At 43.9% G+C, this 12,578-nt stretch overlaps 2 protein-coding genes across 4 annotated transcripts; one reads left to right on the forward strand and one right to left on the reverse strand.

The window, feature by feature from the left end:
- Positions 1-2,416: 2,416 nt before the first annotated feature.
- Positions 2,417-7,946, reverse strand: alad (aminolevulinate dehydratase). 2 transcript variants are annotated; one of them, XM_080510575.1, is made up of 11 exons: positions 7,872-7,946; positions 6,759-6,884; positions 6,603-6,653; positions 5,986-6,082; positions 5,736-5,871; positions 5,566-5,649; positions 5,316-5,404; positions 4,455-4,510; positions 4,189-4,363; positions 3,981-4,110; positions 2,417-2,757 (listed from the first exon to the last, which is right to left on the reverse strand). In XM_080510575.1, exons 2-11 carry the CDS (start codon positions 6,875-6,877, stop codon positions 2,699-2,701), a joined length of 996 nt encoding a protein of 331 aa, XP_080366701.1. In that variant the 5' UTR covers positions 6,878-6,884; positions 7,872-7,946; the 3' UTR covers positions 2,417-2,698. The 2 variants fall into 2 exon arrangements, with proteins under 2 accessions (XP_080366701.1, XP_080366702.1); XM_080510576.1 differs by lacking the exon at positions 2,417-2,757 and adding an exon at positions 3,077-3,193.
- Positions 7,947-8,251: 305 nt separating this feature from the next.
- tmem203 (transmembrane protein 203) lies at positions 8,252-10,268 on the forward strand. 2 transcript variants are annotated; one of them, XM_080510346.1, is made up of 2 exons: positions 8,252-8,325; positions 8,737-10,268. In XM_080510346.1, the coding sequence occupies exon 2, from the start codon at positions 8,990-8,992 to the stop codon at positions 9,404-9,406; it is 417 nt and encodes a 138-aa protein (XP_080366472.1). In that variant the 5' UTR covers positions 8,252-8,325; positions 8,737-8,989; the 3' UTR covers positions 9,407-10,268. The 2 variants fall into 2 exon arrangements, with proteins under 2 accessions (XP_080366472.1, XP_080366473.1); XM_080510347.1 differs by lacking the exon at positions 8,252-8,325 and adding an exon at positions 8,326-8,346.
- Positions 10,269-12,578: the final 2,310 nt, after the last annotated feature.

Raw genomic sequence — 12,578 nt, forward strand, 5'->3', positions numbered from 1 at the left:
ACCGAAGGTATTTTTCTGTGTTAAAAACCAAGAATGGCCGTAAAACAACTTTTACGGTAACTCTATTTCTAATATTGATGCAAAAATATGTTCATGAGGATTAAAAAATCATCACATTCTGTGTTCAATTCAAGTCGAGTGTTGTATTTGATCTGGTAGTTCTTCCAAAGTAGACTTATTGAAGGTGGTGTGAAGAGTGCAGGTTCACGGTTGGTCTTCAGGGAACTTCAATACCCGTGAGGCAAACGGAGGCGTCGTTGATTCTGCTTTAGTGTAAAGCTGGATTACTCATATCTGAGAACATGACAAAGCTGTGAGGAGGATGTTTTCACTGAGTGGAAACCCTCAACCGCTGACTTTGGAGTTGTTGCAACAACAAACAAAAAAAAATAATCTGAAAAAGATTAATCATCAACGAATCATTCAAGGTGCTGCGGCGTAGGCTGCAAGTAGCAGCTCCGGAGAACTCTTTTTATTTGGCTTAACGTAGGTTACTCTTTACAAACATCATTTCACGTCTGAGTTTGACTGCTGGACAATGTTTTATCTTATTTTATAGAAGAAGAAGAAGAAGATGGAGGAGGAGGAGGTGGAGGTGGTGTGAACATCAAATGGAAAAGATTATTATTATTATCAGGGCCGCCCCTGGCCAAGTGGGGGCCCTAAGCAGGATTTAATTTTGGGGGCCCCCTTCCAATAACATAATAATAATAATAATTATTATTATTATTACTATTATTATTGTATTGACGTTTGGAAGCCATCTCTCTCTCTCTCTCTCTCTCTCTCTCTCTCTCTACCTGTAAACAACTGCCTGCCGGCCCATCTGACCGCTGATTGGTCAGATGGTGATGCTTCGCGCTTTCGTCTCTTTTTTCTCTCTCTCTCTCTCCTGCCTCGGGCTGACTTGGTGGCGGTGTTCTACGCGCCTCTCGGCAAAATGCACGCGCATCCTTTGCGCATTTGCAGAGTATGATGATACTTTATTGATCCCGAGGGAAATTCAATTCACTTGCGCAAAATGGGGCCCCCCATGGATCGCGGGGCCCTACGCACAGCGCGTGTTCTGCGTGTAGGGAGGGGCGGGCCTGATTATTATTGTGGTTGTTGTTGTTTATAATACACTTCACATTTAAACAATGTCAAAGTGCGGCAGGAAACATTTAAAAGGGAAGAAAAAATAAATTATTTTCAAAAATAATTCAGAGATGGCTTTTTTTTTAAAGGATTTTAAATGGATGGATGTTTGTTTGTTTCATTAAAGAGGAGCAGATTTTAGTGTAACGTTGCTTCTTTTACCGAGGATTTCTATGAAATCAAAAGCCCAGTCCGGGTTTTAGAGGATTCAGTGAACTTGACAGTGGAGCTGCTGTCTCTGTCTTCACTGGATCGATGTTTAGAGTTAACTGATGTCCTCTCGACGGTTATCATCATCATCACCCTAAACTCCTGATCGCTGAAGCTGAAGCAGTTCTGAACTCCTGGAGGCTCCAGTAACAATAGTGTCAGCCTGTACCATGTGTTTCCTCCTCCAGCAGTGAAATGACGTTCCTCTGGATGAATTCACTCCTGCTGACTGACCACGGTCACCCTGAAGTCCTCCGGCACCGCCACGAGTGGACAAACCTCTGACAATCTCATGAAACGTGTTTCTGCAAGACTCCATGAGCATGAAGCTCTGCCCTCTTGTGTTCAAACGCAGATTCCCGCACCGATTGAGCACAGTAGTGATGCTCCCTGTGGTTTTCTAATTTGCAATCTTTACTGCTTATGTTTACAGTTATATAAACGTGACTGTGATTCCTCACATCAGAGTAAAGATGATTGTGATCCTTCATAGTTGTAATAACATTACTGCAGGAGGAATAGCAGGATTTCCCTGTGATATAAACATTACAGGCTTCAGTCACATCAAGAATCACGGATATATACTATAATAAACATGATAATCATCACGGAGTCTTCAATGTAACACAACTGTTGTTACTCAGTGGAAACATTTGGGTAATTCTCAGTAGGAGAAACTTTTAGAATTTCTTCACAGGAGGATAAACATTCTTCAGCAGAATCATTGTGACACTTAAGTCGTGTATAATAACTGTTCCATCTCATTTGTTTAAACTTTAAATTTACAATCATGCTTTAAAATATGCCAACAATCCTAAAGTAGTTTGTTGTTTTTCTGTTGTGTGAAATGGCGAAAGTATGAAGTGTTACATTTTTATCATTAATTTGTTCAATTGTTATGTGCTATTATATAAATGCCACTTAAAACATTAGCTCGACCTACTAGTAGTCGTTTTACCTTCACATCATGCCTGAACACAGAATCCACAAACACACGGAGCTTTTGAGTTTCATACGCTGCAAAAGTTGACACTTTGAATCACTGCACACGCGCATATTTTGATGGGAATGGCCTTTTATTTCCATACAAGCTTAACCACATAACTTAACCAGACACATGTTGAGATGGACTGGCTTCATATGACCCCGACATAAATGACACAAGAGAATATGTAGTGTGAAAACCATCCTTAAGTCAGTTTTTACATTCATGTTTCACATTAAGCCCTTTGATCGAGGCACACGTGTGCAGATTTATTCATTAATAGTAACACCGATCAGAATCAACTCCTTTATATCAACAGATTATTGAGCTGGCAGGAGGCTGGTCCACTTCTGAGTCCGTCCGTCTTCACTCCTTCAGCCAGCTGAGCAGCTGAGGTGTGTAGTAGGTGATGATGATGTCGGCTCCTGCAGCACAAGAGGATGCATTTTTTTTTTTTATAAAAAAATCTAAACCGGTTTATGAGATTCACTTTAATCCATAGGACTCATTTGCGCCGGTTTTGGTCCGTTAGCCTCATGTTTGACACCTCGACTTCCTGCCTGTCACAGCTTCCAGCTCGGGCTGGTTCAGGTCAATCTGGACCACTTTCTCAGGTCGACTGCAGTAAGTTTAGACAGCAGGAAGAGCTTATCCACGTTCATTTTAGGCATTTTCTAGTCATGTCTTCTGTCCATCTTTCCTGAAGTCTGAACTCTTCTCCTCTTCCTGCTGTGACGCTTCAAGTGACAAATATATTGTTCCTGTTCACAAATAGTCCAGACCAAGTTCTCCATCCTGTTCCGTCTCATCTGGATCTGCTCCTGTGAGAGGTTTCCTGCGACTATGAGGCATTTCAAGTACCTACAGATGTCGAAGCAGTAACAGCACACTATAAGTATAAGAGTATAACAAAAGAAACCAGAATACAATACATTGAGTAGTAAGAGTACTTTTGAGAAAAGTCATGAAGAAAACCTTCAACATCTTCATTCCAAGGTAAAACCTTATTATGCCATCGGCTCAGGCTGGGCTTCATCCAGGAAAATAAAGTTGTGTTTATTCGCCTGCGCTGGAACCGATCGCAGCTCAAATCAAGATAAAACCCAATGAACAGATCAGTGCTGACCTATGGTCACGTCTCTATATAATAATAATAATAATAATAATAATAGTTTTTTGTTGTAGAAAAGTTGCTCCTTTTGTAAAGACAACTCACTTTTAAAATGGTCAAAGATTATTTACTCTGAAGATTGGAATGTGTGATTCCAGACACCACTTCACTGAACGTACATCCCATGTTTACATCAGGGATGTCAAAGAGAACGTCCCGGCAGTCAAAACCAGGAAGCAGCCAAGCCAATTGGAATACAATTGGAAAGAAACGGTCAACTTTTTAACATAGTCTGTAAAGGCGAGTTTGTAAAATTACCCATAATGCAACAGCTATAGACATTTTCTGGACTTTTTTTTTCTTTTGCACCAGAGGTTTTCATTAGATTTGGCTTAACGTTGAGAATGTAGACATTTTCATCATATATACTCAACAAAGAAAAGATTTAAAGTTTAGATTTAAAGGTTATTATGTCACTATTTTACCGTTTTTTTTTTTTTTGTATGAAACCATGAAGGACAGATGGCGGACTCTCACCTGCCCTGCGGAAGGCCGTCATGGCCTCCATCACAGCCGCCCGCAGGTCGAAGGCTCCGGCCTGGGCGCCGTGCCACATCATGGCGAACTCCCCCGACACGTTGTACACAGCCAGAGGGTGGGTGGGGAACTGAACACGAGCAGAGGGGAGGCGTGAGGATCTCGCTCCACACCGCCGGGTTGGTCGGGCGGAGCAGCAGCTGCTCACCTTGTCTTTCACCTCCCTCACGATGTCCAGGTAGGGCAGGCCTGGTTTGACCATGAGCAGGTCGGCTCCCTCTCTGACGTCGCGCTCCACGGCTCGCAGGGCGAGTCCTCTGGCTCCGGGAGGAAGCTGGTAGCAGCGGCGGTCCCCGAACGCAGGCTTGGACTGAGCAGCGTCCCTGATAGGGGGGGGGGGGGGGGGGGGGGGCACAGATGAGGGCTGCAGCTCCATCCAGGCTTCACTGGTCTGACCTCACAGTGTTCACTCACCTGAAGGGGCCGTAGTAACAGGACGCAAACTTGGCACTGTAGCTCAGCACTGAAACCTGAACAAGAGAATTTAAACATCAAAACACTGCAGGAGCTGCGGAAACCTCATCTTGACAGGACGTCAGCTGTTCTTATTAAAACTTTCAACGCAATAATCAAACATCTTAGAGATTTTATGAGGAGATACAGATGTATACAGATGTACTGTGGCCAAAAACGCATGGAAATATGATTGCTTGTCATCTCAAGCACTGAAATTCAGGCTTTCTGAGTTCTTGCGAAGAAGAAATGGATGAGACAGATTACCACACATAAATACTATTAAACCCAAAAGAAGAAGATGATTGCGCTGCCGAGCAGCAGACGATAGGCCTCGTTTCCACACCACAGAATGTGACGGGACGGTAAAGCAAAGCGTACCCACGCACAACTCCGTGGCGCAGCCCCAACACAGAGAGTTGGGTTCAAATGTGGGCGGAGTTGTGAATGATGCAGGTTATGTGACGTCATTTTGCAACAGTAGAGGCACCAGCGAAAAAACCCAGTTAACAAAACAAATGTATTTCAAATTATTTTACATTACTGCGACACCCAAATCTCCATGACAGCAGTATAAATGCGAAACATATTGGATATTTTTATTATTTGTTTATGAAGTGAGAAAGGAAACCAGAGAAAGCTCACTTTTTAAACAAGTATCATAAGGATGCAAACATAAAAGGCTGCATCGCGCCTGGCAATACATCAGAAAACATGTCGGTGTGTCCGAATTGTTTCGCTCCATCAGTAAAGTAACAGACTTTTGCGCACGTGCTGCAGCTTCTGTATTGTGGCGACACGTGCAGGTTCTAGTAGCGTTACCTTGTTCCCCACACCGTTGGATAGGAGTGCGTTCTTTATGGCTCTGACTCTCCCGTCCATCATGTCGGAGGGAGCGATGATGTGGCAACCTGCACAAAGTCACACCAATCCAGTCATCATTCAAACGAATGTTTCAAATGAAGAGAATAACAAGAGGAACAATCAGTCACTCTACATCAACTGATGAGGCTGGAAAGATTTCCACATTGTGTAAACGGTGACCAATATGAGCAAAGAGGAGCCGACGTACCAGCTCGCGCGTAGGCCAGCGCGACTTCACCCAAACGCAGGCAGCTGGCGTCGTTGTCGATGGTGCCGTCATCGTTCAGGATGCCTGCAGGAAGAAGAGCGGTAACCAGTAAGAACTCCGCTGCGTGCGATCGTTTCCGAACCGTCGTCGTTGCACGCCGGGACACTGACCGCAGTGTCCGTGCGATGTGTACGGACACAGACAGACGTCGCACGCCACCAACAGGTCCGGGAACAGAGATCGGATCTTCTTCACCGCCAGTACGGCCGGCGTGTCGTCTGTGTCGGCGCCTGAGCCCCGGTCATCCTGACCGCCGGCACACGGGAGAGCGGTGTAAATAACACGCATGGAGTTCCAATGTGGAGACGGCGACCCGTGCGCAGAGAAAAAGTCAAGCGGGAAACGTCAGCTTGGACGCACCTTTTGGATCTGGGCAGGGACGCCAAATATCAGCACGCATTTCAGGCCGTTGTCCACAAGCGGCCGCAGCATGTCCTCCAGCTTGTTCACCCCGTATCTACAGTGCAGATCAAATTAGAAGTGGAGGAAACACACACACGCACACATACTTCACTACAAATGCAGATTTGTTCCTGAATACATTTTACACATTAATTAAACATTAGCGCGAGCACCATTGGACAAGTTTTTATTCCTCACATCTTTTTTGAGCAGGTGTGAATTATTTCACATTCTGCTCAATCAGCAGTATCCAGCTTCTTTTTTATTTTATGAGACATTTTTGACTGAATTTTTAAGAGTCGTGGACACAGCACAGCACTGAGCTGAGCTGAGATATCAGTGATGCTGCTGTGAGGAACGGGGATGGGGGGGATGGGGGGATGGGGGGGCTTTAAAAAGCCTAGTGTAACGGATTCTCTCCTTATCTTCAGCTCCACCCTACTGCTTTTATCTGCAGGCGACACCCCAAACGCGAGTCACAGCTCTGTGTCGTGTGATTTTAAAATATATATATTGTCACATTATTCACAATTGACATCATGGAAATGTAATTTTTATTTTGGAGTGACGCCTACCTTGCCTGTCCTGGCAGGCTGCCGATGGGCTCCACAGCATCAGCGCTGTCTCTGTGAGAAAACAGCACGAGGTTTAAGTGTTAGGTATTGACGTACACTGACGTCTGACACCTTCATTGCTAATTTGATGACTACATGTGTCTAAATTCCACTCACGTGATGAATATGGGGTAGATTAGATTGTCGGGCCTCAGATCAGAGGCGCAGGTCTGCCAGCATCTGAGCGTCGGGTGGAAGTACCCACTGTGGAGGATCGACTCAGCCGGGGTCTGCATCTTTGCCCTGGAACAGAAATACAATCAGCACCGAAACACACGCAGTCAAGGACTGTTTGGACTTCACCCCGAGAGCAGAGCCAAAACAAAGCCGTCACAATCACCCCATTCAGCTCAGACACCGTGAAAAGTGAGCAAGCATGCGTGATGCTGCAGGACCAACAACCTGCAAGTTTCCTCTGATCCTTTCTCATCCCCCCATGGAACAAAAACTGAACCTGTCCATACGTGATAAGTGACTTTGTAGGGTGCCACACAAACCGAAGACACAGTTGATCACGGTTTTCTTGAGATTTACGAGTTCAGTCTGATGTCATGTATAACCATGGGACATAACTAATGTGAGTATGAATGTAATCATCTGGCGTGTGTCATCATAGTCTAAAACACAACCATTCTCATCAAAGAAGCTATTTACATGAGTCCAAAACTCTCCACTTCCTCTTTAAGATGACTCAGAGCAGGTAAAAATAAAACTTTATTGAAAATCCTAATGACAACCCATGATTAACTTTATTGAACAACATTAGTTGGACAAAAGCCACGTCTCGATTACTGAAAAATCAAACATCGTGCCACATAACCACAAGTAAAACATTACATTACAGTACATTCTTGAATGAAATGTAAATAGGAATGAATCCTAACAAGTTTCTATTCATATATTTTATCACTGTTTTAAAGTATCCCATGTATCGAACCGAAGAACGACTATGAGCGACGATTAAACATTAAAACTGTCTGCACTAAATAATCATGAAATTGAATAATATGGGTAGATTTGTTACATTTATGGAGTAAAATGTTAAATAAATGTGTGATTAGATTAGATTACAGGTTAATTTAACCTCATACAAGTCTAAATGTCACCTTGCTGACATAAACACCCTCACGCCAGCTATCTATGCAGCGTTGAAACCACGAGTGGAACTCATAAGTAGGCTTTTAGATTGAATGTATGATCAGAAAATAGGATTAAAAGGGACAATCTTACCAGATACCTTTCAACTCCTCCACACTTCAGGACGAGCTGGGTCTGTGTCTTCTTCGTTGGTTTTAATGGGAGCGCCTCTCTGTCGCCACCTACCGACTGGACTGTGGACGCTCCTGTTTTACAACTATATCTCTGATTAAAATAAAATTAGCTTTTAAAACCCGTTATTTGTACTCACACAACCAGACGGGAGTAATTTAAAATCTTAATTTGTCGTCTAGTCCTGGAAAAGTCACACTCTCGGAGCCAAACTGAATTCCCGCGAGAAAACAGCAGCGAGGATAAAATCATAGCACCAGTTGCTGTCTTCTCGCGAGAATTCAGTCTGGCTCCGATGGTATCGGAGACAAACGTCGCGAGATGACAGCAGCTGGAACTAGGATGCTAACATCTTGTTAGCCCTGTTGTATTCTGACACTTTCATGGAGAAGAACACTTTTCCAGCCGAATTAAGGTAAAATATCGCATCTTTGCAGTTAAGTACTTCTCGTATGTTTGCATGAATGTGTTGTTTTTAACTAGAAAGCTCTCCATTGTGCCTGACTGTCTGTGTTTAGCATACACTGTTAGATGCATCATCGTGATTTCAGTTCGTTTATTATAAACTGATTTTTTCATTAAACAGAGTTTCAATATCAGACGGAATACAGCTTGTCTCCTTTATATTAAGCAACCAACTAACAACCTCTATAAGTGTAGGAAAATAATGTATAGACCGGCTGTTCTCACCAACTGCCATCTGAATTACCAATGGGCTTTTACAATGGTAAAATAAGACAACTTTTATAGGTTTATACAGTTGTAGATCTGCGTGTGTTCATTTCTGACACTGTGTTGTATTCATCTTGTTTGTAATCATTCTCAGATTGGATCTGAAGATGTAGCCAGCAGTGGATCATCTCTGCAGTAGATAACCACTCCTAACATCCTCAGTGAGCCCTCCTCTTCAGTCCAGTCCTGGAGGGCTTCAAACCCTAAACCAGGGCTGCCCGGTGGCCGTCCTCAGCCAATCCAGATTCCTTCTCATTAATCCAGCCCTGGAGGGCTCCCCATCCTAGCTCGGACTCACCTCGGTCCCCTTCCCTCAGACTAGACCCCACCCCCCCCCTGTCCTGACTATGCTGTTCTCCCTGAGGGAGTTGGTCCAGTGGCTGGGCTTTGCCACCTTTGAACTCTTCCTCCATCTGTTGGCGCTGCTGGTCTTCAGCATGCTGGTGGCCCTGCGAGCCGACATGTTCACTCCGTCGTTGAGCTGGTGGCTGGTGTTCGTGCCGCTGTTCGCCGCCGATGGTCTCAGCACCTACTTCACGGCCATCGTGTCCATCCGACTGTACCAGGAGAACGAGAAGAGGCTGGCGGTGCTGCGGCTCCTCTGGGTGCTGACGGTGCTCAGCCTGAAGCTGGTGTGCGAGGTGCTGCTGTGCCAGAAGCTGGCCGAGCAGGAGAAGGCCACAGACCTGTGGTTCGGCCTCATCGTCTCGCCGCTCTTCATCCTGCTGCAGCTGCTGATGATCCGGGCCTGCCGCGTTAATTGAAGTACGGCGCAGGAATAGTGCAAGCACTGACGACGCAGAGAGTAGTTTCCATCTGCCGTTAGAGATTTAAAGCATAACGATGGTGTCCTTTTTCTTTTGGCTCGCGGCCACATTTCTACAACAAAAACACCAGAGATGTTCACGCTCCACATCACACAAGGGTGTAGATTTCTAGAAAAAAGTTTCTCACAGCTTTAAAACCAACATGCAGTATCGGAAAAATAGAGGCAGACAATCCACTGTGTGTCCACTTCCTGCAGAGGAATTCCCTCCATTTATTTAGATCTCCTTTGTCACAAGGAAAGCTTAAGACTCAAAATCCTCAAGATTCTGAAGACAGCGAAGGTGCGCGCTTGAAACACAGTAGTGCCTGGACAATGTGCAATCACTGGTAAACAACAAGCCATGAGGAAAATCTATACCAGAGTTATGTTTTAATGCACATGTGCACACATGTCGATGGTGAAATTTGTAAGCAGTGATGTTTGTGGTAACGCTCACGGTTTTAGAGATTCCAGGGTGGTTATGCAGCTTTGTTGACCCTCCACCTCAAGGAAGACTTTTCCAGCAAAAAATGGAATTCTATTCATTGTCTTGTGTCTGACTTCTGACTTTTGTTGCTGAAAGTCATCGTTCTACTTCGTCACATCTCCCAACTTGTCAGCTTGGTGGGAGAGGACGGTTTGGATGGGTTCAGCTCACAGTGTTGGAAGGAACTGAATGTGATTCCCACAAGCAGCGGCTCATGTGCACTCAGCTTAAATAAGAATCGCTGTTTATTTTCTCAGTTTGTGTACGGCATGTAATTTAAAGCCTCCTTTTAAGGTCAATTCCTCTCGTAAAGTTTTGTGTAATATGTATATGTTTGATTAGTTTTTTGTTTATTCGTTCAAACAAAAATCATTCTATCTTATTTATCTTGTGTCCTTGCAATGAAACCTTCACTGTCATCTGTACATACATGTAAATAAAACGTACAACATCTATAATCAGCCTGAGTTTGTGGTTGGAGGAGCTGCTATACACTTTCTAGCCACGAAGGGGCGCCACTGTATTTATTTGTGATTCTGGTGGTGCGCGCCAGCTTGACGGCCCGTCACACAGGTTTGTTCTTTTTCACCTTTTTCTATTTTTTAACTATATAAAGCTCCACTACTTAACTGTTTATAAAAGACAGTTTAGTTTGAAAGTCCCCGTTCATGAGGACAGTGATGGTGCAGAATAGAGAAGTGAGGTTGTGTCTGGGATGGTTTGAATCCTACGACATGACATTGCCACTGCATGTCCCTGTGAGAGACCCAGCAGCTCACTGCTCCCGATATGAGCAGTTATGGTTATCCATAAATAGGAACGGTTGTAATCAGAGAAATCATTTCTCACAGGGGATCAACAATTGCAACTTCAATTAAAAATCTCAGTATATTGTCATTGTAAGTTCCAACATAACCCAAGAGGATTTTCTTGACTTAAAAGGTGTAACACACTGGATAAAGTCATATCCATCCATATTACTTTGTAGGGGAGCTGAAGGTGAACCCAGATCACAACTCTTTTTGGACTGAAGGAGGGAACTGGAGAAAAGACACATATACATAGAGAACATGCAAACTACACAGACAGGCTCCCAAAACGACTCACCATGTAGCAGTGTAGTGAAATGTGTTTGACCCCCCCCCCTGGGGGAGAGCGTTTGGGACGCTGGGGCACGGTACCACTTCTAGAAGGCTCCAGAGATCCCAGTGAGGCCGGAGGCCTTGCCTGTTCTGAGGTGGTCGACATTAGATTTTGACATTTTCCTTAAATGAGTGCAGATCTGCGGAACAGAACTGCATTGCGACTGTGCTGTTGTTTGGCTTCCCTCCAATAAGGTCAAGGCCTCTGTTCTAGTCTCCGCTGGGGGAAACTTGTCTTGGACAGAGCGGTCGGCTGCACAGGCAGCATATACCACTCATGCAACAATAAAACACATCCTTAATAAAAATACAAAATAATGAAGTGAAATATAAAGCGCTATGCATCATCACACTGGTTAAAAACAAAAGTGGAATGTGCAAGCTCAGCATTATGTATATCAATGACACAGAACAGAACCCTTGCACTGTTTCACACATGGTTATCTGGATGACCTTACTGGCTTCCTGTCTTTCTGTTCATCCCGCTGATCTTCTCATTGATGAGCTCCACTGACAGGGATGGATGAGTGTTTGTACCTGTTGTGTTGACATAGTGAAAACCCAGGACCTTCTTCCTGAGTTAAGTAAAATGCAGTGTGAGCGAGGTGTCTAATATAATATTGCCAGCCTGTCTGAGGGTCATTTGTAATATTTTGGTTAATAAGTGAATGGAACAGGCTGCACAGTGACACAGAGGTTATTGCTCATGCCTCACAATGAGAAGGTCATTGGTTCAAACACTGGCCAGGCCTTTCCTGTGTGTGTGTGTGTGTGTGAAGGTTTCCTCCCACAGTCCAATACCATGTGTGACGTCAATCTGTGACTCCTGTAGGATGTGTGTGTGGCCTGTGATGGACTGGAGACCTGTCCTGGTGTATCCTTTAGCTTGGCTGCAGTGCTCCACAACACTGATCAGGATAAATCAGTATTCAGGAGATGGAACTTGGGACAGGAGTCCACACTCTTGGACTCTGCATTTGCAGAATTATCTTGCATATACTATATTGCTGAACTTTTTTTTTTTTAACTGTATATTCCCAAATTTGTATTCTTTAATTCCTATATACCTATGTATGCTGCTGGGCCTGGGAAACTAATTTTGTTAACATGTCCATGAGATGAGAACGACATGACATGTTGAACCTTGGATCTTTTAGGGAAAAAGTTGGTAATGATAAGCAATAAAATAAATGGGACATTTATTTGTGAAAGATGCTCGAGGATCCCTTTTTTTTTTTTTAGAATTGTGTTTATAATGTGCGGCTGTATGCAAGAGACTCACACACACACACACACACACACACACACACACACACACACACACACACACACACACACACACACACACACACACACACACACACGGTTGTTTTGTTTTTTTTAAATTTATTAGATACAAGTTATTAAAAGAAATTCTTGGTTTGATTCATGATTTTATTTCTAATTAATGTTCCTTCTTTTGAAAAGGGCTGGAAGATTAAAGAAGAAATGAAAGCGAA

This window comes from Blennius ocellaris (genome assembly GCF_963422515.1).
Source record: "Blennius ocellaris genome assembly, chromosome: 15".
NCBI lineage: Eukaryota > Metazoa > Chordata > Actinopteri > Blenniiformes > Blenniidae > Blennius > Blennius ocellaris.